Raw genomic sequence first — 27,567 nt, forward strand, 5'->3', positions numbered from 1 at the left:
ACAGAAAGGACATCCACATCAAACACCCATCTGTGCATCACCATCATCAAAGACCAAAAGTAGATAAAACCACAAAGATGGGGAAAAAACAGAGCAGAAAAGCTGGAAACTCTAAAAAGCAGAGCACCTCTCCTCCTCCAAAGGAACGCAGTTCCTCACCAGCAATGGAACAAAACTGGATGGAGGATGACTTTGACAAGTTGATAGAAGAAGGCTTCAGACGATCAAACTACTCTGAGCTACAGGAGGAAATTCAAAACAATAGCAAAGAAGTTAAAAACTTTGAAAAAAAATTAGAAGAATGGATAACTAGAATAACCAATGGAGAGAAGGGCTTAAAGGAGCTGATGGAGCTGAAAGCCAAGTTTCGAGAACTACGCAAAGATTGCAGAAGCCTCAGTAGCAGATGTGATCAACTGGAAGAAAGGGTATCACTGATGGAAGATGAAATGAATGAAATGAAGCGAGAAGGGAAGTTTAGAGAAAAAAGAATAAAAAGAAATGAACAAAGCCTCCAAGAAATTTGGGACTATGTGAAAAGACCAAACCTACGTCTGATTGGTGTACCTGAAAATGACGGGGAGAATGGAACCAAGTTGGAAAACACTCTGCAAGATATTATCCAGGAGAACTTCCCCAATCTAGCAAGGCAGGCCAACATTCAGATTCAGGAAATACAGAGAACGCCACAAAGATACTCCTCGAGAAGAGCAACTCCAAGATACATAATTATCAGATTCACCAAAGTTGAAATGAAGGAAAAAATGTTAAGGGCAGCCAGAGAGAAAGGTCGGGTTACCCACAAAGGGAAGCCCATCAGACCAACAGCTGATCTCTCGGCAGAAACTCTACAAGCCAGAAGAGAGTGGGGGCCGATATTCAACATTCTTAAAGAAAAGAATTTTCAACCCAGAATTTCATATCCAGCCAAACTAAGCTTCATAAGTGAAGGAGAAATAAAATACTTTACAGACAAGCGAACGCTGAGTGATTTTGTCACCACCAGGCCTGCCCTGAAAGAGCTCCTGAAGGAAGCACTAAACATGGAAAGGAACAACCAGTACCAGCCCCTGCAAAAACATGCCAAATTGTAAAGACCATCGAGGCTAGGAAGAAACTGCATCAACTAACGAGCGAAATAACCAACTAACATCATAATGACAGGATCAGATTCACACATAACAATATTAACGTTAAATGTAAATGGGCTAAATGCTCCAATTAAAAGACACAGACTGGCAAACTGGATAAGGAGTCAGGACCCATCAGTGTGCTGTATTCAGGAAACCCATCTCACGTGCAGAGACACACATAGACTCAAAATGAAGGGATGGAGGAAGATCTATCAAGCAAATGGAAAACAAAACAAGGCAGGGATTGCAATCCTAGTCTCTGATAAAATAGACTTTAAACCAACAAAGATCAAAAGAGACAAAGAAGGCCATTACATAATGGTAAAGGGATCAATTCAACAAGAAGGGCTAACTATCCTAAATATATATGCACCCAACACAGGAGCACCCAGATTCATAAAGCAAGTCCTGAGTGACCTACAAAGGGACTTAAACTCCCACACAATAATAATGGGAGATTTTAACACCCCACTGTCAACATTAGACAGATCAACGAGACAGAAAGTTAACAAGGATATCCAGGAATTGAACTCAGCTCTACACAAAGTGGACCTAATAGACATCTACAGAACTCTCCACCCCAAATCAAAAGAATATACATTTTTTCAGCACCACACCACACCTATTCCAAAATTGACCACATAGTTGGAAGTAAAGCTCTTCTCAGCAAATGTAAAAGAACAGAAATTATAACAAACTGTCTCTCAGACCACAGTGCAATCAAACTAGAACTCAGGATTAAGAAACTCACTCAAAACCGCTCAACTACATGGAAACTGAACAACCTGCTCCTGAATGACTATTGGGTACATAATGAAATGAAGGCAGAAATAAAGATGTTCTTTGAAACCAACGAGAACAAAGACACAACATACCAGAATCTCTGGGACACGTTCAAAACAGTATGTGGAGGGAAATTTATAGCACTAAATGCCCACAAGAGAAAGCAGGAAAGATCCAAAATTGAAACCCTAACATCACAATTAAAAGAACTAGAAAAGCAAGAGCAAACACATTCAAAAGCTAGCAGAAGGCTAGAAATAACTAAAATCAGAGCAGAACTGAAGGAAATAGAGACACAAAAAACCCTTCAAAAAATTAATGAATCCAGGAGCTGGTTTTTTGAAAGGATCAACAAAATTGATAGACCGCTAGCAAGACTAATAAAGAAGAAAAGAGAGAAGAATCAAATAGATGCAATAAAAAATGAAAAAGGGGATATCACCACCGATCCCACAGAAATACAATCTACCATCAGAGAATACTACAAACACCTCTATGCAAATAAACTAGAAAATCTAGAAGAAATGGATGAATTCCTCCACAAATACACCCTCCCAAGACTAAATCAGGAAGAAGTTGAATCTCTGAATAGACCAATAACAGGTTATGAAATTGTGGCAATAATCAATAGCTTACCAACCAAAAAGAGTCCAGGACCTGATGGATTCACAGTCGAATTCTACCAGAGGTACAAGGAGGAACTGGTACCATTCCTTCTGAAACTATTCCAATGGATAGAAAAAGAGGGAATCCTCCCTAACACATTTTATGAAGCCAGCATCGTCCTGATACCAAAGCCTGGCAGAGGCATAACCAAAAAAGAGAATTTCAGACCAATATCCTTGATGAACATTGATGCAAAAATCCTCAATAAAATACTGGCAAACCGAATCCAGCAGCACTTCAAAAAGCTTATCCACCATGATCAAGTGGGGTTCATCCCTGGGATGCAAGGCTGGTTCAACATACACAAATCAATAAATGTAATCCAGCATATAAACAGAACCAAAGACAAAAAACACATGATTATCTCAATAGATGCAGAAAAGGCCTTTGACAAAATTCAACAACCCTTCATGCTAAAAACTCTCAATAAATTAGGTATTGATGGGACGTATCTCAAAATAATAAGAGCTATCTATGACAAACCCACAGCCAATATCATACTGAATGGGCAAAAACTGGAAGCATTCCCTCTGAAAAGTGGCACAAGACAGGGATGCCCTCTCTCACTGCTCCTATTCAACATAGTGCTGGAAGTTCTGGCCAGAGCAATCAGGCAGGAGAAAGAAATAAAGGGTATTCAATTAGCAAAAGAGGAAGTCAAATTGTCCCTGTTTGCAGATGACATGATTGTATATCTAGAAAACCCCATTGTCTCAGCCCAAAATCTCCTTAAGCTGATTAGCAACTTCAGCAAAGTCTCAGGATACAAAATCAATGTACAAAAATCACAAGCATTCCTGTACACCAATAACAGACAAACAGAGAGACAAATCATGAGTGAACTCCCATTCACAATTGCTTCAAAGAGAATAAAATACCTAGGAATCCAACTTACAAGGGATGTAAAGGACCTCTTCAAGGAGAACTACAAACCACTGCTCAATGAAATAAAAGAGGATACAAACAAATGGAAGAACATTCCATGCTCATGGGTAGAACAATCAATATCGTGAAAATGGCCATACTGCCCAAGGTAATTTATAGATTCAATGCCATCCCCATCAAGCTACCAATGACTTTCTTCACAGAATTGGAAAAAACTACTTTAAAGTTCATATGGAACCAAAAAAGAGCCCGCATCGCCAAGTAATCCTAAGCCAAAAGACAAAGCTGGGGCATCACCCTACCTGACTTCAAACTATACTACAAGGCTACAGTAACCAAAACAGCATGGTACTGGTACCACAACAGAGACATAGATCAATGGAACAGAACAGAGCCCTCAGAAATGATGCCGCATATCTACAACTATCTGATCTTTGACAAACCTGACAAAAACAAGAAATGGGGAAAGGATTCTCTATTAATAAATGGTGCTGGGAAAACTGGCTAGCCATATGTAGAAAGCTGAAACTGGAACCCTTCCTTACACCTTATACAAAAATTAATTCAAGATGGATTAAAGACTTAAATGTTAGACCTAAAACCATTAAAATCCTACAAGAAAACCTAGGCAATACCATTCAGGACATAGGCGTGGGCAAGGACTTCATGTCTAAAACACCAAAAGCAATGGCAACAAAAGCCAAAATTGACAAATGAGATCTAATTAAACTAAAGAGCTTCTGCACAGCAAAAGAAACTACCATCAGAGTGAACAGGCAACGTACAGAATGGGAGAAAATTTTTGCAACCTACTCATCTGACAAAGGGCTAATATCCAGAATCTACCATGAACTCAAACATATTTACAAGAAAAAAACAAACAACCCCATCAAAAAGTGGGTGAAGGACATGAACAGACACTTCTCAAAAGAAGACATTTATGCAGCCAAAAAACACATGAAAAAATGCTCATCATCACTGGCCATCAGAGAAATGCAAATCAAAACCACAGTGAGATACCATCTCACACCAGTTAGAATGGCCATCATTAAAAAATCAGGAAACAACAGGTGCTGGAGAGGATGTGGAGAAATAGGAACACTTTTACACTGTTAGTGGGACTGTAAACTAGTTCAACCATTGTGGAAGTTATTGTGGCGATTCCTCAGGGATCTAGAACTAGAAATACCATTTGACCCAGCCATCCCATTACTGGGTATATACCCAAAGGACTATAAATCATGCTGCTATAAAGACACATGCACACGTATGTTTATTGCGGCACTATTCGCAATAGCAAAGAGTTGGAACCAACCCAAATGTCCAACAACGATAGACTGGATTAAGAAAATGTGGCACATATATACCATGGAATACTATGCAGCCATAAAAAATGATGAGTTCATATCCTTTGTAGGGACATGGATGAAACTGGAAACCATCATTCTCAGTAAACTATCGCAAGGACAAAAAACCAAACACCGCATGTTCTCACTCATAGGTGGGAATTGAACAATGAGAACTCATGGACACAGGAAGGGGAACATCACACTCCGGGGACTGTTGTGGGGTTGGGGGAGAGGGGAGGGACAGCATTAGGAGATATAACTAATGCTAAATGACGAGTTAATGGGTGCAGGAAATCAACGTGGCACATGGATACATATGTAACAAACCTGCACATTGTGCACATGTACCCTAAAACCTAAAGTATAATAATAAAAAAAAACAACCAGTCAATTTGGTCTACCATATTAACATGCTAAAGAAGAAAAATCTCATAATATTTTAATGGATACAGAAAAAAGTGTTTGAAAAATTCAGTATACATTCATGTGAAAACACTCATTCAAGGAAGACTAAAGAGGAACATCCTCAACTGAATAAAGAGCACCTGTGAAAATTGTACAGTCAACATTACACTTTATGGTAAAGGACTGAATTATTTCCCTTTAAAATCAGGAATAAGGCAAGGATGTCTGCTCTTGCTACTGCTATTCAATATAGTACTGGAAGTTGTAGCCAGTGCAATAGGCAAGAAAAGGAAATGAAAAGCATATAGATTGGAAAAGGAGTAATAAAACTGTTTCTATATTCAGATGACATGCCTATTTATGTAGAAAACCCCAAGATACAAAAAAATCCTAGAACTAAGAGATGAATTCAGCAAAGTCATAGGGTGCAAAAATAAACATGCAAAAACCAATTATATTTGTATATACCAGCGATGAACATAAGGGCATCAGAATTAAAAATATAATTTATAATTGCTCAAAAAGTTGAGAACTTAGGTGAAAATTTAATAAAAGCATGTGTAAGACTCCTGAGAACAACACTGATGAAAGAAATCAAAGATGTAAATAAAGGGAGAAACATACCATGTTTATGGATTGAAAGATTGTGCTGTTGTTTTAAGAGCCTATGGGCACCCTTTACCTTTGAGACTGTGGATTGAGAGGGGAAGTGGAGGCTTCAGCTCTTAAGCTGCTCGGGCAATTTCCATTGCCAAGAGCAGTCTAAGGTCAACTTGGAGCATTAAGAAATGGATGCACACTCTGAAGCGCATTTGATTACCTGACTATTGACTCATGATGTTCAACCTCAGTGACAGGGGAACCTGGAGAATGTTGGGGCTCTGCATTTATCTCCTTGCTCACACGTGGTGGTCAGCCTTGCTACTTCCAAGTTGACAGCAGGTTCTGGATGGCTTTTGGGGCAGACAGGATGGACAGAGACTCTGCATCTGCCATAAAATGGAAGGGAAAGAGGAGAGAAGGCCTGGATCCAGAGAGGATTGGCCCTCTTTCTTCCTTACTTTTATGGCCAAGGTGCTGGGGCTTCTGCAAGATCTCTGCAGTGGTGCTGATGACGGAAGGTGTTTCTTCATGCAATTTTTTAAAATATGAAATTAATACAACAGTGAAATAATTAGCTCACCCCAGGCAGCCTCAGCTGTAATTTATGGCTCCATGTCTCCCATTTTAACTTTGTTTTGCATTCATTAGTATACAATTAAAAAAAAATTCTCAAGGAATCACAGTTGTGACGACTAACATTAACCACTCTGTCACTCACAGATATTGCTAAGGCTATCATTCTGAAAAGTAAATTAATTTCCCTCGGGTGAGAACTGTCAGAAAAACATTCAGGCTCCTCTCTAGGGTCGGCTGATTGACTCTGGAAAGAACTCGCGGCTTCTATGGCAATGCAATGTGCTAGGAGGCCCTGTCCACACCACTTTCCTAGGTTTTTTGGTTTTGTCCACCCTGTTCCTACATGGAATTTGGGAAGAAGAAAATTGGCTGGTGTTTTGGGGAACATAAAAGGTGCAGGTGCTGTTAGCTTTTCAACACACACACACACACACACACACACACACACTTCTTTTAAAAAAAGGCAGTGGACTTAGATTGTTTTCTTCCCTCTCAGCAATCTCATTATCTTTAATTTAAGGTCGGGTAGAAGAGACTTTCAACCCTGAAGCTCTTTTTACAACAGTTTTAGTGATGCAGGGTAAGTTAGTGCTTTGTTTGGGATAAAGAAACAAAAAGAGTGCTTTTTGGGGAAAATTTAAAATGGCTTTCCTAGATGAAGGATGAGCAGAATCGCAGGTAATTTTAGGGACTCCAGAGGTAATGGTAATGACTGCAATGATGATGCGTTCTATGCCTTGAACACCTGCTACATGTCAGGCATCACTTAGTCCTCATGCTCATTATCAGCCCCAGTTAATGGTTGAGGAACCTGAGGCTCAGAGGGTTTCTGTTACTTGCCCAAGATAACACACTGGCAGGTGTTAGAGTCTGTGTGCAAACCAGGTGTGTCTGATCCAAAGCCTGAATTTCTAACCATTACATCTTGTGCTGGTGATGCAGTTGGGGATATGATGTTGACCTTGTCCCAGGATGGTCTCCTATAGGCAGCATGAGTCACTAGAGAGGACAAGAACAGACTCAGTACAAAGGCAGCCAGGTTCCTTGGTGTTTATTTTAAGTAGGTTTGAACCATAACGTGATGGGTTAGACCCACTTTTGTTTGTGTAATTGAACCCTCAAGGAATCTGAAATTGGCCAATATCAGATCCAGGGTGATCCTACTGGTCCTTGTCAGTCAGGGTTATAACACTGGCTAGAAATGACCCACCCAATGGAAATATAGAGCCAGGGCTGCAGGTTTATCCTGGGTGGTGTTATCTCTTATCTGAGAGGCTTCTGCGGTCTCCACGGGGGTCATCCCTCAGCTTGTGGGAGGAGGCAGCCTGATCCTAATCCCCTATGGATCTGCGGCCTGCTCCATTCAGCATTGCTTTTGCAGTGTTAATAGATGGGGTAGACAGTCTTTGCAGTCTCCAGCAGCAGAGTGTCAGCCCCTGCTGGATACTTGGCCACAACTTTAAATCCATGGGGCTTGTTGGGGAGGGTGTTTATGTTCCCCAGGTTTTTGATCTGGCATGAACTTTGAGAAAGGAAAAGAATAATTGGCAAGGGCTTTTTCTCTGAAGAGCTACACTCTCTGGTCAAGGAAATCTGAGCTTTAGTTCTGTGTTTGCAAGTTTGGGGGTGCTCTCACTGCTCTGTATGTAGACTATGTGACATTGACACCAAAGCCACAAACCCTCATCTCTTTCCATATCTGAAATATTCCCATGTTTAAAAATTGCCATTGTCATTGAACTCATCACCACCATTGAGAATCATGTATTCTATTCTGGGGTGGTTGGATTGATAGACTGTTGAGGGTTGGGAGGAAAAGAGGTGACGAGAAGGTGCAAAAGTTATCTGTTGAGATTTCTCAAGGATCTGAAGGGCACTTTGAGAACTCTTTGCTGGGGCCATTTTGTGTATTTAATCACAGTCAAGTCTACTATCAAAGAAGCATATATCTCTATGCCACACACACATATACACTCACTTACACACACATGGGCTTCTTCCATCTCCTCTACAGATGGATTGAAAGTTGCCCATTGGGTGGTGTGTGGTGGCTCACACCTGTAATCCTAGCACTTTTGGAGGCCAAGGTGGGTGGATTACTTGAAACCAGGAGTTCGAGACCAGCCTAGCTAATATGGTGAAACCCCATCTCTACTAAAAATACAAAAAATTAGGCAGGTGTGGTGGCATGCACCTGTAATCCCAGTTACTCAAGAGGCTGAGGGAAGAGAATTGCCTGAACCCGGGAGGCAGAGGTTGCAGTGAGCCGAGATTGTGCCATTGTGCCACAGCACTCCAGCCTGGACGACAGAGTATGACTCTGTCAAAAAAAAAAAAAAAAAGAAAAAGAAAAAGTTGCCCATGGGAAGAATGACAACTAAAACACAGAGGATGTTATATGTTAAGCTGATGTTTCAATGTAGGATTGCTCAGGCCCAAAGGGCAAACCATTATATGTTCAACTTAAAAAAAAAAACAACAGAGCTGGGCACAGTGGCTACACCTGTAATCCCACCACTTTGGGAGGCTGAGGTGGGCAGATCGCTTGAAGCCAAGAGTTTGAGACCAGCCTGGGCAACATGGTGAAACCCAGTCTCTACTAAAATTACAAAAATTAGTCAGGCGTGGTGGTGCAGGCCTGTAGTCCCAACTACTCAAGAGGCTGAGGCAGGAGAATCTCTTGAACCCAGGAGATGGAGGTTGCCGTGTGCTGAGATTGTACCACTATACTCCAGCCTGGGCAACAGAGTGAGACTCTACCTCAAAAACAAACAAACAAAAAAGAAAGAAAGAACAAGAAACAAAACAAAAAAGCAGCAGGAATTGTGTGCAGCTAGGTCCCTTCCATGATCCCAGGTTGGAGGGTGGGATCACCTGGGGTTGGAGGTGGTGAGGCTTGGGGCTGAAGGTCAGGATGTCTGACTCTCACACATTCTTATTGATAATAAGAAGCCAGATGTTTACATCCTGGCTGGCCAGCGGGGCCAAATCTTCCAAGTTCAACTGGTGGCATTAAAAATACCCTACTTTGTAAAATATTTGCCCTCTGAGTTTGTATGTCTAGGAGCGCCCCAGAGAAGGGGGAGAAACAGGACAGATGGGCTGTGGACTCTATGAGAGGTTGGAGGGTTTCTGTGGGGGCCAGTGGGAATGGGGTGCAATGGTCCAGCTGCCAGGCACTTACAAGCTCTCTTGAATCCTGCCTGTGGTCAGGTTACTAATGAAGGAAGGTGCCACAAAGGAAGGTGGCCTGAGCCCAGGAAGGAACTGAGCTTTTATCTGCAGAGGTCAGCACCTTGACAGTGGAGGTTTTGTTCCCCCTTCTTCTGGTTGCAGGGATACCTGCAAACAAGTTTGCACCTTAAGAAGTCTCAGAGTCCAGGGCGAGGCTTAGTCCCCAAAGCTCCTCTCCTTCGAAGTTGACTGGATGCAATGGTACTGCAGAGCAGGAAACATGGGAAGTAATTATCTTTTTAGTAGGTCACTGGCCTCCTTTGGGAGAAGAGACCAGAGGGAGAGGGGAGAAGGCGAATGGCGCGGCCCCCCCAGAGGCTGCGCCTGAAGTAGCTGCCTTGGTGATTAATAGCCATGTCACATCCCATGAATATTGCCTTAAGCAGCCGCGTTCAAAATTGAGTGGGAATGAAATAAAACAACCCAAAATAAATGTTTCCTCTATTCCTTAGGAGTTGCTGGAATCTAGAAATGGCTTTTCAAATCTATAATTTTAAATGGCATCATTCACAGCACTCTCCGAGCCTGGCTTTATTTTCACATGGATATCGTTGTGTGCAAAAACACCACTTTTTGATTTTAAAGACCATGAAAAATTTGAGCTAAGTGACTTTTTTTTTTTGGTATTGAAATAAAAATTATATTTACAGAGAGAAATATAGCCTTTGTATGTGTTTTTAAAGGAAAATAGTAACCCAGTGGAGGAAAAGGATGGGAAGAATATTGTGTCCACACAGATCATAAACTGGAACAATAAAAATGTCTGGCAGGTGGTAATTGCTGGCCAGCTGCAGGGATTACAGCCCTGTGAGCTATGTTCAGGGCAGTGTGCCAGGATGCTGGCAACCAGAGTCCAGGCCTGGACTGTCATGGCCCTTGGTGAGGCCAATGGGGCCTGAGAGCATAAATAAGAGGGTGACCACAGCATGGCAGAGCAGGGTCTCTCACGGGCCAGGCCCTCTGGGGACCCCAAGTCTTGAGGCCCTCGGTCTCTGCTACCTCTGCTGTTGACAGGCTGCCCACATGGGGGCTGATGGTGGCAGTCACAGGGCTGACCTCTTGCTGCATCTTTGGGTGGAAGAAGCTTCAGTAGCCCTCAGTGTCATTCCTCCTTGGAGAAGCCAGAGAGCACATCTGATGGGTGAGAAGCGAGAGTAAACTCCCTGCTCAATGCTTGGGGATTGTCAGGGTCTTGGGCCAGAGGGAGGGAAAGAAAGAGTTGGGTGGTGCCTTCCTTCTGCCCACCCACTTGTTTCCCTCTGGTCCCTGGCAGGAAAGCCTGTGGTGGAGTGGGCTGTTGGGCATAGAGGAGGCTCCTTCCTTTCATTTCATCTTCTATCCCTGTCCTAACTGCCCTGGCTCCCAGCCAGCACACCAGTGTCTGAGAATTGAATTTTGTTCATAGCATCTAATGACAAGCAAACGTTCCAAGGAGAGGCAGGGGAGGGTGGGTGGAGGAGTTGCTGTGGAGCTGCTGGGAGCTGGCAGGACATTCATCTGCCCTCCTGCCTCTGTCTTTCCTGGGTGCATATGTCAGGCCAGGCTGGGGCACCAGAAGACTGAGCGGGCCTTGCCTCAGTGGGCTGAGTCCAGTGACAGGTGCTGTTTTAAAATGTAGGTTGTATTATTACTCAGTATGGTGAGCTTGGCAGATCAGAAGAGGACAGCCATTGAAAGCATAGTTTGTTACTCACAGTTCCCAAGAGAAGGGGCATGCCATGCCACGCAGGGCCACACGGGGAAACACTAGCATTGGTGAGAAGGGAGAGGGCATGAAGGGAAAGTGTGGGCAAGAGCCTTTATTGTGGTTTCCACAGGAAGAAATGGGCAGGGCTGGTAAGCAGGTTTAAGACTGGCTAGTATGGATAACTTCAGAAGGCTCCGAGGCATAGGATCTGTCCTGAGTTGTCTGGTACCTGGCCCTGGGGAGACTAGGTTAGGCCCTGAGTGGAAGAGACAGATAAAGGAAGCAGCGGGAATGGGGTCCTGAACTGATTCGTTTGCATATGAAAAATGCACTCAAAGAAGAGTCATTTGCTGTCTTTAGGAATTAGCTGGCCCTGGGAGCCCCTGTCCCTCCAGGGTCAGTGAAGTCCCAGATGTCAAAGCATCAGAAGCACATGGTTAACACAGGTGCACATAGCACCAGCTGGAAAGGGACAGTGCTGGGCCTCGCAGGAGGGGCAACATGAAATGCTCCAGGGCATTCCAGGGAGAAGCAACTTCCTGCATTGGTTGGTTTGGTTCTGTTTAGATTTGAAGGGGCGTGCCAAGGAGAAAGGGAGAATCAGAGAAGTCTCAATTTGGGGAGAGGGCATGCGGCTGAGCCACCAAAAATGAGTCCAGTTAGACACTGGCAGTTAGGGGTGGGGTCAGCTGCAGGCAGAGAGCCCTGCTTGGACAGGGGTCCAGGATGGGAAGCGTCTGAAGGGGCTTAGTGGGAGAAAAGGCTGGAACACTCAAGTCAAGCTATAGCGGACTCTTGAATGCCAAGCTGAGGCGTTTGGATTTTATTCCCTACAAGCTGGCCAGAGCCATTTTGCTCCCTAGAAGTTCTTCCAGTAAATTCATAGACTCGCATAGAATGTCTATGCTTGGCTGTATATCACAGTTACAGAACATAATTAACAAGTTAGGGTGCTGATATCAATTTATTCTGGATGGGATAAAAAATACAATGTGGCTAAAAACTCATTGCCCCCTGGGCCAGCAGGTAATGTCAGGGAGTGGAAAGGGTTCTGGTGTCCTCAGGGGATAGCCATTTCCTGCCTGGAGGGTCGGGCTTCTGAGTTCCAGCAGACTGCATTATGGGAATAGGGTCCGGAGGTGCCAGATCTTCCTATTTTTAAAGAAAGTCTGGACATTTAGATTCTTGTGAACACTTGATTTTTGTGAAATTACCTGGGAACTCAGCAGTGGATTAGGAGAACATAACTCCTCTCTATCAGCACAGGGAGAGGCACTGCGAGGCCTGCCACATGGAGCCTTGGTGGCCTCTTTCTGCTCTTCACCAATCACCCCAATTGTGGAGTCAAAGAGGAAATGGCACCGCTACAAGGTGTGCCACCATTGGGAAACTGAGGCACAACAGGTCAGGGTCAGATCTGGCATCCAAAGACCTTCTCTGAGGTCTCCAGAGGCCACTCTGCTTTGCTTTTTTTGCATTTCCTCATTTGCGAAATGAATTCATTATTTCATTCATTAAATGAATATTGAGTGTATGGTGGCCAAGACAAAGAGTTCTCCATAGAAACAAATTTTGATGAGATGCTGCTTAAAATTGTACTATTGGCCAGTCGTGGTGGCTCACGCTTGTAATCCCAGCACTTCGGGAGGCCGAGGCGGGCGGATCACCTGAGTTCAGGAGTTCAAGATCAGCCTGGCCAACATGGTGAAACCCTGTCTCATACTAAAAATGCAAAAAATTAGCCGGGTGTGGTGGTGGGCACCTGTAGTTCCAGCTACTCGGGAGGCTGAGGCAGAGAATTGCTAGAACCTGGGAGGCGGAGGTTGCACTGAGCTGAGATTGCGCCATTGCACTCCAGCCTGGACGACAGAGCAAGACTCTGTCTTTAAAAAAAAAAAAAATTGTATTATTATCGTACTTATTTTTCAGCAAAAAAAAAAAAACTAACAAACAACAACGACAAAAAAGAAAACTAAACAGTGTTGTGGTCAATCACTGCTTTTGCTGTCACTGTGTGGGTAAAACGTCCTGAAGTGAAGCTCTGGAGCATGGGGCCATGCCCAAGGCTCGCTCTGCACATGCCACCTTGTCTGGGTTTTTTTTTTCTCTGTGTCCCAGGCTCTGGGCTCAGTGGCTGGGACTCAGCCTTCTTGACCTGGTAAATGTCCAGTGCCTAGCATGATGCTGGGCACAAGGCAGACACACAGATATCCCCTAGTGGGGTGGATTGCATGTGGCCGTTGTCTGGTTTTGGTAGATAAGAGTCTAGCCACAACAACCATAGATAAAGCTACAGTAGAATCACAGCATGTAAAAATGGAAGTTAAGTGAGAGGAACACATGGAATTTGTAAAATGATTATATTAATCAGCCTGGGCTGCTGTAACAAAATGCCATAGACTGGGCGGCTTAAGTAATAGAAATTTATTTCTCACAGTTCTGGAGACTGTAAGTCAAAAATCAAGGCACTGACAGGTCTGGTGAGGGCGCTCTTCCTGGCCGGCAGATGGCTGACGGCTGCCATCTTGCTGTGTCCTCACATGGTCTTTCTCAGAGCATGGGTGTGGGGAGAGAGGGACCTTTCTCTTCTCTTTTTATAAGGCCACCAATTCTATCAGATAGGATCCTTACCACCTAATTTAAGCTTAATTGCCTCCTGAAAGCCCTATCTCCAAATAGTCACATTGGTTGTTAGGGCTTCAATATGTGAATTCTGGGGGAACACAGTTCAGTCCTTAGCAATGACCTAACATCATGTTGACACCATTACCAGCTTTGGGATTTTTTTGTTGTTTTCACCATGATCCAGCAAAAGCTGAGAGGTTTCCCTGTAGACTGACAGCCCTTTCATTTGGAGCCACGAGCCTGCTGTGGTTGGGTGTGAACTAGGATGGAGGGGCGGGCATGGATGAAGGGCGGGTTGGGGTGGTATTCTTGAAACAGTCATCTGTGGGGTGGTTAGACTGTGCCTGGGGGAAGTCTGTGCTCTTAGAAAACAAGGCTGTGCTCACAGTGCTTGCACGCGGCCTTCCTTGTGTGTGCTTGTCTTTTGTCCTCACCACCCACATGACAGCACCAGACTATGAGATGCCTTAAACACTAAAAATATTATGGTGCCCTTCTTTCAATTACAAATAAACACAATATTTAAGTATAAGATTATATTTAAGAAAGTCTTTATCAAATATAAGATTTTTAAAACAATTGCTTCTTCTCTTTGAGTGGTTGATGGATGTTCTCACCCCACTGGTGTGTGAAGCAAAGGTTTGCCCACCATGCTTGATAACATAGCACAATGTATGTGTGTGTGTGAGTGAAATGTTCTTCTTTCATAAACCAATGTTAAACTCAGAGCTATTCAAAGACAGCATGCTGCCGAATGTAGGATGTGGAGCATCAGGCTGCATGGGGCAGAGGGTGACCTCTGAAAAGCCTGGGCTCTTTGCGATCTACAACTATGAGATCCTGGGGGATTTGTACCTGGGCATTGCCTGTGGGGACAATCCCACACCACTTCATAAATTGCTCCAAGGAAAGCCTTGGTTCACCTGACATAGCAGCCTCAGAGTGCAATGCAGATGCTGTCTGCAGGGCACAGGGATTTAAGGTGGGATGTGGAGAACACCTTTTCCACATAGAATTGCAGGGGGGTTTAGGTGGGCTAAAAGTAATGACCTACCTGTGAATCTGACAGGAGCACCAGGGTTAATGTCACCCTCCTTGTTGAGAATGTCCTTTTGAAATATGTTCTAGGGTATTGTTCCTGTCCTATTAATTATGTCACAAATTTAGTAAAGCTGAATAATTAATGATCATGGGGCACTTGGAACTATAAAATGTCATGTAAATGTTAAGGAGTAAAAATTACTCTGGTGTTAGATAGATGTGCTGCTTTAAAAATGTTCTATGCTGGGAAGGTTAACTTCTAGAAGAGCTGAAAAGCTTCCTGTTGGGCTTTCTTCAGAAACTTAGGCTGTCTTGCCCTAACCACATTTTAGGAAATTCAGATTTCTACATTCTGGAGTCTTTGGAAGGCAAATGGCTAGCCAGCACTTTTAGCTCTGGAGATGAAGTTGCCTCCCGCTGCTGGATTTTGGTAAAAATCGTATCTGTTGATTCCCTCTAGCCGGAGGCAGTTTGGGCCTAAAACCAAGGAAGAGGTGAAGATCATTGAGCACCAAACGCAGACCCTGCGGCTGATGCCCCACCTGGCCACAGCCTTGGCCCTGACCTTCGTCAGCAGGTGAGATGGCTCTCAGGGTTTGCTCTCTCAGGATAAGTGTGATGCCCTGGCATGAGTAAGAATTCAGAGAAGCAGGCACAGGATGTCATTTTCTAACTGTGATCAGGAAAGAGTCTGTTGTTAAAATCGGATGCCCAGGTTAAAAGCATCCTTGGATGCTTAAACCACTGCAAATGTTTTTAACCTGGACATCTGATTTTAAAGGATGCCAAGGTCCAAATCTTGATTGTCTCTATATAGAGATGAATGGAGGCCACAGAGACTTTGAGAAGGCAGGAGCCAGTGTTTCTCCGAGTTTTTAAAAGTAGCAGACTTGAACAGTTAAAAGTTCTTTACTTCTGATAAAGGTTCTAATTTACAGTAAAGTTTTCAGAAATAGGTCCAGGTGTGTGTGTATTTGGTGGCAGTGCAGGGGAGGCAGGGAGTGAGGAGCTTTGAATAAAACATGTGCCATAAGTACACCTGGAAATTCACATTCTACCACAGGCTTTCATTTCTGCCTCTCAGCTATTCCTCCCCAAGTGCTAGGCCGTTGTCCAGTACTTGTGTGTCGTGTTATCATCATCCCCGCATTATAAAGATAAGAAACTTAGGATTTATCTCAGATCACAGAGCCTAGAAGTAGTGGACTGGGAGTGGAACTCCAAACTCTGGGCCCTATTCTGTGTTCTTTCCTCCCTCCGTAAGCAATTTTGCTTCTTAGTGTTAACTCCAATCATTCATTTCTGAATAATTTAGAATTGGCTTATGTTTGAAATTTAACATGCTGATGGGGAAGCTAGTGCCAGGGTTTATAAAAGGATGGTAATCAGAGAGCCCTTGGCATATCTAGTGTGCTGTTGACTATGGATTGCCCAGGCGTTGCTGGCATGGCTGGGAGGGATTGGATGGGTGCACCTGTGTTCTTATTGTACACAAGGCTGGCAAGTGGAATGCCAGTGTTCCAAGGTGCAAGGACACTGAACCCTGCAGGCTGAGCTGCAGGTAACAACAGTAAGATCCATCCATGCCACCTGGAAGAAAATTTAAAGCACTTGCATCCACCATCTCTTACCTAAAATGTTTCTGAATGGTTTTTTGAGGTTTAATTTGCATACAGTGAAATGCATAGATTTTAGTTTTTAGTGGAGTGAGTTTTGGCACACATATACTCTTCTCGTGTAATGAACACTAAAGCCAAATATAAAACATTTCCATCATCCCCAAAAGTTCCCTCTGGCCCCTTTGCAGTTGACCCTCACCTCTCCACCACAGCGGAGACAGTTTTCTGATTTCTATTCCCAATAGCTTAGTTTTGCCTGTTCTTGAACTTGATGTAAATGGAATCATACCATACGTATTCTTTCGTGTCCAATTTATTTCATTCAACAGAAGGTCTTGATGTTCCTCAATGTCATGGATAGTTTGTTAATTTTTATTGCTGAATAGTAACATGAAATGACTAAACTGCAGTTAGTTTATCTCTTCTACTGATGGACATTTGAATTGTTTCCAGGCTTGTAGTTACTATGAAAAAGGCAAAGCCAATATTCTTGTACAAGTATTTCATTTTTCTTAGGATAAATAACTAGAGAGGACTCGCTGGATAATTAAGTAAATGTATTTTTAACTTTATAAGAAATTGCCAGTTTTTCAAAGAAGTGGTACTGTTTTACACGCCCTCAAGCAACATGTGAGAGTTTCAGTTGTTCTTCATCCTGACCAACATTTGTTTCAGTTCTTCCTTAATCATATTCACACTAGTAGGTATGAAATGTTATCACATTGCTGTTTAAATTTACACTTATCTGGTGGCTGATGACATTGAGCACTTTTTCATGTGCACATTGGCCATTGTATATCTTCTCTGTGAAAGATCTATTTAAATCTCTTGCATATTTTTCTAAATTGAGTTGTTTATCTTCTTATTATTGACTTATAAGAGTTTATTTACAATAAAAGCAAGTTCTTATTTTAAATATTTTTGGTCAGTGTGGATTTTGCCTTTTTATTTTCTTAATAATGTTATTTGAGGGAGCAGAAAATTTTAATACTGCTTAAGTCTAATTTATCATTTTCTTCTTTTATGATTATTGCTTTCTGTGTCTTTTCTTTTCTTTTTTTTTTTTTTTTTTGAGACGGAGTCTCGCTCTGTCGCCCAGGCTGGAGTGCAGTGGCGCAATCTCAGCTCACTGCAAGCTCCGCCTCCCGGGTTCATGCCATTCTCCTGCCTCAGCCTCTCTGAGTAGCTGGGACTACAGGCGCCCACCACCACGCCTGGCTAATTTTTTTTTTTGTATTTTTAGTAGAGATGGGGTTTCACCGTGGTCTCGATCTCCTGACCTCGTGATCCGCCCACCTCGGCCTCCCAAAGTGCTGGGATTACAAATGTGAGCCACCATGCCTAGCCGCTTTCTGTGTCTTTTCTAAGATGTTGTTATAACCATAGCTTAATAGTAAGTCCTGAAATCAGGTAGCAGGTCTGACCTTACAGAAATAAAAAGGAATATAAGAGAATACTATGAACAATAGTATGCAAAAAAATATATAAAACCTATATGAAATGGATGAAGTCCTAGAAGGAAACAAACTACCAAAATATAATAAAGAATACATAGAAAATTCTAATAAACCAATCACAGGATATTAGGTAAATAATTTTAAAACTTCCCACAATGAAAAGCCCAGGCCTAAACAGCTTTAATGGTGAATTCCACCAAACATTTAAATAAGAATTAATATCAGTCGTCCACAAACTCTTCCAAAACATAGAAGAGGAAGGAGCACTTCCCAACTTATCCCATGTGGCCAGTATTACTCAATACCAAAATAAGGCAAAGACATTAGAAGAGAACTATAGAGCAATATCACTTATGAATATAGATGTAAAAACCCTTAACAAAATACTAGTAAACTTAATCCAGCAACATATAAAAAGGAGTATACACCATGACCAAGTGAGATTTATCCCAGGAATGCAAGGTTGGTTTAACATATCAAAAAACAATGTACTACACTATGTTAATAGAATATGTGCAAAAAAAAGATCATCCCTATAGATGCAGAAAAAGCATTTGACAGAATCAAGTACCTTTTCATGATAAAAACAAAGCATTTGACAGAATCAAGTACCTTTTCATGATAAAAACACTAAAAAAACTAGGTATATAAGAAAACTTTCTTTACCTGATAAAAGTCATCTATGAAAAAAACTGGAAAACATCATTCTCAGTAAACTATCGCAAGGACAAAAAACCAAACACCGCATGTTCTCACTCATAGGTGGGAATTGAACAATGAGAACTCATGGACACAGGAAGGGGAACATCACACTCCGGGGACTGTTGTGGGGTGGGGGGAGGGGGGAGGGACAGCATTCGGAGATATACCTAATGCTAAATGACGAGTTAATGGGTGCAGCAAGACAACATGGCACATGGATACATATGTAACAAACCTGCACATTGTGCACATGTACCCTAAAACCTAAAGTATAATAATAATAAAAAAAAGAAAAACCCACAGTTAACATCATATGTAATGGTGAAAGATTGAATGCTCTCTCCCTAAGATTAGGAACAAAACAAGGATATCTAATTTTTCCGTGTCTATTTAACATCATGTTGAAGTTCTAGTGAAGACAAGTAGGCAAGGAAAATAATAAAAGTCATGTAAACTGGAGAGGAAGAAGTAAGCTATCCCTATTTGCAGATGATGTGCCTTCATGTATAGAAAATCTTACAGAATCCACTAAAAATTTATTAGAAATGACATGCTTAGCAAGACTGCAGGATAGATCAATAAATAAAAATCAATTGTATTTCTACAGACTAGCGATGAACAATCCAAAAATCAAAAAGAATAAAATACTTAAGGATAAATTTAACAAAGAAGTTAAAGAAGAAGTGAATATATGGAATATATGTTCATGGATCAGAAGATGTAACGTTAAGGTGACAATACTCCCTAAATTAATCTATAGATACAAAGCAATCTCTATCAAACTCCCAGAAGCCTGATCTTTTTAGAAATTGACAAGCTGACCCTAAAATTTATGGAAATATAAAGGACCCAGTATAGCCACAACAATCTTGAGAAAGAATAACAAAGTTGGAAGGCTCACATTTCTCAATTCAAAAACTTAATATGAAGCTGCAGTAATCAAGACAGTGTGGCACTGGCATTGGATAGATATACAGGTCAATGGAATTAAATCAAGAGACAGAAACACATCCCTAAATTTATGGCCAGTTTATTTTTTACAAAGATGCCAAGACAATTCAATGAAAGAAAAAATAGTCTTTTCAATAAATGGTGCTAGGACAACTGGATATTGATATGCAAAAACTGAAGTTGGACCCCTATACAGCAGTTAACTTAAAATGGAGCATAAGCCTAAATTTAAGACCTAAGACAATAAATCTCTTAGAGGAAAACAGGAGCAAATCTTTGCAACTGCAGGTTAGGCAGTGGTTTCTTAGGTAGAATACCAAAAGCACAATTACAAAAGAAAAAAAGTATATACATTGGACTTCATAAGAAGTAAAAGATTTTTTGTGCTTAAAAACTCACCATCAAGAAAGTGAAAGACAATCCACAGAATAGGAGAAAGTATTTTCAAATTATTTATGTGGTATATACATCTGGACTTGTATCTAGAACATACATGAATTCCTGCAATTCAACAATAAAATGACAAATAATCCAATTGAAAAATGGGCAAAGATCCAAAGACATTTCTCCAAGGAAGATGTACAAATAACCAATAAGCACATGAAAAAGTACTAAAAGTCATTATTTGTCAAGGAAGTACAAATCAAAACAGCAATCAGATAAAACTTCACACCCACTAGGATGGCTATAATGAAAAAGATAACAAGTGTTGACAAGTATGTAGTGAAATAGAAACCTCATACATTGCTGGTGGGAATGTAAAATGGTATAGTCGCTTTGGAAAACAGCTTGGCAGTTCTCCAAAATATTAAACATGAAATTGCCATGTATCTCAGCAATTCTACTCCTAGGTATATACCCCAGAGAAATGAAAACATATATGCACACAAAAATGTGCACATGAGTGTTCATAGTGACATTTTTTGTAATAATGAAAATGTGGAAAAAGTCCAGATGTCCATAGATTGACAAATGGGTAAACAAAATATGGCACATTCACAAAGTGGAATATTATTTGGCAATAAAAAAGAATGAAGTACTGATACATGCTATAACATGGATAAACCTTGAAAACACTATGCTAAGTGAAAGGAGCTAGTCACAAAAATCATGTGGTATAATTCCATTGATATGAAATTTCCAGAATAGTCAGAGCGATAGAGATGGAAACTAAATCAGTGGTTGCCAGAGACTGAGGGGTAAAGGAGGTGTATTTAGGCCAGTCTTGCATTGCTATGAAGAAATACCTGAGGCTGGGTAATTAATGAAGAAAAGAGGTTTAGTTGGCTCATGATTCTGCAGGCTATACAAGCATGGCACAGGCATCTGCTCTGCTTCTGGGTAGGTCTCCGGGAGCTTTTATTCATGGCCTATGGTGAAGTAGGAGGAGGCACGTCACATGGCGAAAGCAGGAGCAAGAGAGAGTAGGAGAGGTACCACACACTTGAAACAATTAGATTTTGTGAGAACTCACTACAGTGAGGACAGCACCAAGCTTGGAGGAATCCACCCCCGTGACCCAAATACCTCCCACCATGTCTCACCTCCAACACTGGGAATTACAATATGAGATGTGGAGGGGACATCCAAACTACATCAGGAGAAAATGAGGAGTGATTGCTAATAGGTATAAGCTTTCTCTTTTGGGTGATGAAAATATTCTAAAATTAGATGGCAATGGTTGCACAACTCCCTAAATATACTAGAAATCACTGAATTGTACACTTGAAAAATATGAATGCTGTGGTATGAGAAATATATCTAATCAAGCTGTTGAGAAAGAGAGAGGAGAAAAAATGAAATCGGGTTATGTGAGTCCTCTAAGTATTTTTTTTTTCCCCTAAATTGTCTTGCTATTCTAGAGTCTTTGCAAGTCTGTTTAGATTTTTTGTGATTGCATTGAATCTATAAAGCAATTTGGGCAATATTGCGTCTCTCAGATTAATGAAGATGATATATCTCTTTGTTTATACAGGTGTTCAATTTATCTAAGTAATGTTTTATAATTTACAGTGTAGAAATCTTGCACATTTTTCACTAAATGTAGTCAAAAGGCATTGATTTTTATTTTAATTCCCAATTGTTAATATTTTATAGAAATGTACCTCATCATTGTGTATTGACCTGTATTGTCACTAAATTTACTTATTAGTAATTTATTTGTAGACCATTTAGAATTTTCTACCTACACAATATATCAAATATGAGTAAAGAGAGTTTTACTTATTTTTTCCAATTTTTTTTTATTTTTGTTTTGATTTGATTTTGCCTTATTAGACTGGACAAAACCTTCAGTACAATATTGAGTAGCAGTGGTGAGAGTGGACATCCTATATTGTTCTTGACTTCAGGTGAAAATGCGTTCATTATTTCACCATTAACATGAATGTTCACTGCGGATTGTTATTGTCTTTCTTGTTTGTTTTAATTTTTGTGGGTATATAGTAGGTGTTACATAGAAGGTGTTATATTTAAGGGGTACGTGAGATGTTTTAATACAGACATGCAATTTGAAATAAGCACATCATAGAGAATGGAGTATCCATCCCCTCAAGCATTTATCCTTTGTGTTACAAACAATCCAGTGACACTCTGTTAGTTATTTTAAAATGTACAATTAAGTTATTACTGACTATAGTCACCCTCTTTTGCTATTAAATAGCAGGTCTTGTTCATTCTTTATAACCGTTTTTGTTGTTGTTGATGCCCTTTATTAGACTGAGGAAATTCTCTTCAATTCCTAGTTGGCTGAGTGTTTTTTTCATGCATGCTCAATTTTGACACAATTTTTCTTTCTCCATTTAGATGGTCATATGATTTTTCTCCTTCATTCTATTAATGAAATGAGTTACATTACTTTTCAAATTTTGAGCCAAATTTGCATTCTTTGAAATCTTTGGTTATATGTGTTTATATATATATGTGTGTGTGTGTGTGTGTGTGTGTGTGTGTGTGTGTGTGTGTATTTTTTTTTTTTTTTTTTGAGATGGAGTCTTGCCCTGTTGCCCAGGCTGGAGTGTAGTGGCACGATCTCGGCTCACTGCAACCTCTGCCTCCCAGGTTCAAGCGATTCTCCTGCTTCAGCCTCCTGAACACCTGGGATTACAGGCAACTGCAACCACACCCAGCTAATTTTTTTTGTATTTTTAGTAGAGATGGGTTTTCACCATGCTGGCCAGGCTGTTCTCAAATTCCTGACCTCAGGTGATCCACCCACCTGGGCCTCTCAAAGTGCTGGGATTATAGGTGTGAGCCACTGTACTCGGCCGCATTATATATTTTTTATATTATTAGAGTTAATTGGCTAATGTTTTGATAAGGATTTTTTGTGTGTATGTACATATGGAATATTGATTTCAAATTTTGGTACTTGAAATTTCCTTGGAAGATTTTGATATCAGTGTTTAATTGTTCTCATAACAAGAAATAGGAAAGTTGTCTCTTCTCTATTTTTCTTAAGGAGTTTGTGTAAGATTGCTCTTATTTCTTCCTTAAATGCTTGATAGTATTTACTAAGATGGTATGGATATGGGTTTTTTGTTTTTTTATTGGAAAGTTTTTAATGACTTCATTAATGTCTTTAACAAATGTGAGTCTTCAGTCTTTCCAATTTCTTCTCTTGTTTTGTTACCCCGTATTTTTTGAGAAATTTGTTCACTTCTTCACTCATTTGTAAACTATATATGTTAATAATATTTCCTTATTATAATATTAATGACTGTAAGATCTGTGACAATGTCACTTCTTTTATTTGTAAAAGAAAACAATTTTTGTGGCTTCTTTTTTTTTCTTTTTCTCAGCCAATTTTGCTGGGGGTTTATCAGCTTAGTTAATCTTTTCAAATAACCTACTGGGTAAATAACAAAATTAAGGCAGAAATAAATAAGTTCTTTGAAACCAATGAGAACAAAGAGACAATGTACCAGAATCTCTGCGACACAGCTATAGCAGTGTTCAGAGGGAAATTTGTAGCACTAAATGCCCACAAGAGAAAGCAGGAAAGATCTAAAATCGACACACTAACATCACAATTAAAAGAAGTAGAGAAGCAAGAGCAAACAAATTCAAAAGCTAGCAGAAGACAAGAAACAACTAAGATTAGAGCAGAACTGAATGAGATAGAGACACGAAAAACCCTTAAAAACATCAGTGAATCCAGGAGCTGGTTTTTTGAAAAAATTAACAAAATAGATAGACAGCTAGCCAGACTAATAAAGAAGAAAAGAGAGAAGAATCAAATAGACGCAGTAAAAAATGATGAAGGGGATATCACCACTGATCCCACAGAAATACAAACTACCATCTGAGAATACTATAAACACCTCTACACAAATAAACTAGAAAATCTAGAAGAAATGGATAAATTCCTGGACACATACACCCTCCCAAGTCTAAACCAGGAAGAAGTCAAATCCCTGAATAGACCAATAACAAGTTCTGAAGTTGAGGCAGTAATTAATAGCCTAGCAACCAAAAAAAGTCCAGGACCAGACAGATTCACAGCCAAATTCTACCAGAGGTACAAAGAGGAGCTGGTACCATTCCTTCTGAAACTATTCCAAAAAATAGAAAAAGAGGGAATCCTCCCTAACTCATTTTATGAGGCCAGCATCATCCTGATACCAAAACCTGGCAGAGACACAACAAATAAAGAAAATTTGAGGCCAATATCCCTGATTAACATTGATGAAAAAATCCTCGATAAAATACTGGCAAACCAAATCCAGCAGCACATCAAAAAGCTTATCCACCATGATCAATTTGGCTTCATCCCTGGGATGCAAGGCTGGTTCAACACAAATCAATAAACATAATCCATCACATAAACCGAACCAACGACAAAAACCACATGATTATCTCAATAGATGCAGAAAAGACCTTTGACAAAATTCAACACCCCTACATGCTAAAAACTCTCAGTAAACTAGGTATCAATGGAACGTATCTCAAAATAATAAGAGCTATTTATGACAAACCCACAGCCAATATCATACTGAATGGGCAAAAACTGGAAGCATTCCCTTTGAAAACCAGCACAAGACAAGGATGTGCTCTCTCACCACTCCTATTCAACGTAGTATTGGAAGTTCTGGCCAGGGCAATCAGGCAAGAGAAAGAAATAAAGGGTATTCAAATGGAAGAGAGGAAGTCCAATTGTCCCTGTTTGCAGATGACATGATTGTATATTTAGAAAACCCCATCGTCCCAGCCCAAAATCTCCTTAAGCGAATAAGCAACTTCAGCAAAGTCTCAGGATATAAAATCAATGTGCAAAAATCACAAGCATTCCTATACACCAATAATAGACAAACAGAGAACCAAATCATGAGTGAACTCCTATTCACAATTGCTACAAAGAGAATAAAATACCTAGGAATCCAACTTGCAAGGGATGTGAAGGACCTCTTCAAGGAGAACTACAAACTGCTGCTCAAGGAAATAAAAGAGGATACAAACAAATGGAAGAACATTCCATGCTCATGTATAGGAAGAATCAACTTGTTGTGAAAATGGTCATACTGCCCAAAGTAATTTATAGATTCAATGCTATCTCTATCAAGCTACCATTGACTTTCTTCACAGAATTAGAAAAAACTACTTTAACTTTCATATGGAACCAAAAAAGAGTCCGCATAGCCAAGAGAATCCTAAGCGAAAAGAACAAAGCTGGAGGCACCACACTACCTGACTTCAAACTGTACTACAAGGCTACAGTAACCAAAATAGCATGGTACTGGTACCAAAACAAATATATAGACCAATGGAACAGAACAGAGGCCTCAGAAATAACACCACACATCTACAATCATCTGATCTTTGACAAACCTGACTAAAACAAGCAATAGGGAAAGGATTCCCTGTTTAATAAATGGTGTTGGGAAAACTGGCTAGCCATATACAGAAAACTGAAACTGGACCCCTTCCTTACACCTTATACAAAAATTAACTCAAGATGGATTAAAGACTTAAACATATGACCTAAAACCATCAAAACACTAGAAGACAACCTAGGCAATACCATTCAGGACATAGGCATGAGCAAAGACTTCATGACTAAGACACCAAAAGCAATGGTAAAAAAAAGCCAAAATTGACAAATGGGATCTAATTAAACTAAAGAGCTTCTGCACAGCAAAAGACACTATCATCAGAGTGAATAGGCAACCTACAGAATGAGAGACAATTCTTGCATTCTATCCATCTGACAAAGGGCTAATATGCAGAATCTACAAAGAACTTAAACAAATTTAGAAGAAAAAAACAACCACATCAAAAAGTGGGTGAAGAATATGAACAGACACTTCTCAAAAGAAGACATTTATGCAGCCAACAAACATGAAAAAAACCTCATCATCCCTGTCATTAGAGAAATGCAAATCAAAACCGCAATGAGATACCGTCTCACGCCAGTTAGAATGGTGATCATTAAAAAGTCAGAAAACAACAGATGCTGGAGAGGATGTGGAGAAATAGGAATGCTTTTACACTGTTGGTGGGAGTGTAAATTAGTTCAACCATTGTGGAAGACAGTGTGGTGATTCCTCAAGGATCTAGAACCAGAAATACCATTTGACCCAGCAATCCCATTACTGGGTATATACCCCAAGGACTATAAGTCATTCTACTATAAAGACACATGCACAGGTATGTTTGTTACAGCATGTTCACGATAGCAAAGACCTGGAACCAATCCAAATGCCCATCAATGATAGACTAGATAAAGGAAATGTGGCACATACACACCACAGACTACTATGCAGCCATAAAAAAGGATGAGCTCTTGTCCTTTGCAGGGGCATGGATGAAGCTGGAAACCATCATTCTCAGCAAGCTAACACAGGAACAGAAAACCAAACACCACGTGTTCTCATATGTGGGAGCTGAACAATGAGAACACATGGATGCAGGGAGGGGAACATCACACACCGGGGCCTGTTAGGGGGTCGGGGGGCAAGGGGAGGGATAGCATTAGGAGAAATACCTAATGTAGATGACAGGTTGATGGGTGCAGCAAAACACCATGGCACATGTATATTTGTGTAACAAACCTGCATATTCTGCACATGTACCTCAGAACTTAAACTATAATAGTAAAAAAAAAAAATCACACTTTGTGTTGTATGGTTCTATAGGTTTTGACAAAGACATAGCATTGTTCCACTTCAGTATCAAACAAAATTGTCTACCACTTCAGTATCAAACAAAATTGTTCCACCTCCCCCCAAATTCCTTTGTGCTGTCTCTTTTAAGTTAACTCCTTCCCACAGTCTTACCCCAGCAACCTGTATTTTATACCTATAGTTTTTCCTTTTCTGGAATGTCATACACACAGAATTGTAAAATATGCAGCCTTTTGGATCTACCTTCTTTCACTTAACAAAATGAATTTCACATTCATCCATGTCATTGTGTGAGTCAATATTTTCATAATTTTTATTGCTGAGTAGTATTCCATTGTATAGATGTACCACAGGCTGTTTATCCATTTAACTAGTGAGGAACATGTAGGTTGTTTCTAGTTTTTACAATTATAAGTAACTACTAAAAACTATTCTCAACAAGTTTTTGTGTGAATATAAGTTTTTGATTGACTAGGGCAAATACCTGTAAGTAGGACTGGTAGGTCAAGTGTTAAGTGTATGTTTAACTTCATAAGAAATTGCTAACGTGTTTTCCAAAGTGGTTGTATCATTTTGTGTTTTCACCAGTGATGTATAAGGGTGCAGTTGTCCTGCATCCTTGCCAGCCATTGTTATTGTCAGATTTTGTTTTGATTTTTGTTTTCTGTCTTGCTGATAGTTGTCTCTAATAGTTTGTAGTTTTACATTTTTATTACACTAATAACTAATA

At 40.5% G+C, this 27,567-nt stretch overlaps 1 protein-coding gene across 1 annotated transcript in view; it reads left to right on the forward strand.

The window, feature by feature from the left end:
• ACOXL (acyl-CoA oxidase like) overlaps positions 1–27,567 on the forward strand; it is a 362,868-nt gene that overhangs the window by 134,478 nt on the left and 200,823 nt on the right. Inside the window, exon 10 of the mRNA XM_030827970.1 lies at positions 15,448–15,564. Within this exon, the coding sequence (XP_030683830.1) occupies positions 15,448–15,564 (117 nt within the window). The remainder of the gene's footprint in view (positions 1–15,447; positions 15,565–27,567) is intronic.

Source organism: Nomascus leucogenys, chromosome 14 (genome assembly GCF_006542625.1).
Source record: "Nomascus leucogenys isolate Asia chromosome 14, Asia_NLE_v1, whole genome shotgun sequence".
In the NCBI taxonomy this organism is placed as follows: domain Eukaryota; kingdom Metazoa; phylum Chordata; class Mammalia; order Primates; family Hylobatidae; genus Nomascus; species Nomascus leucogenys.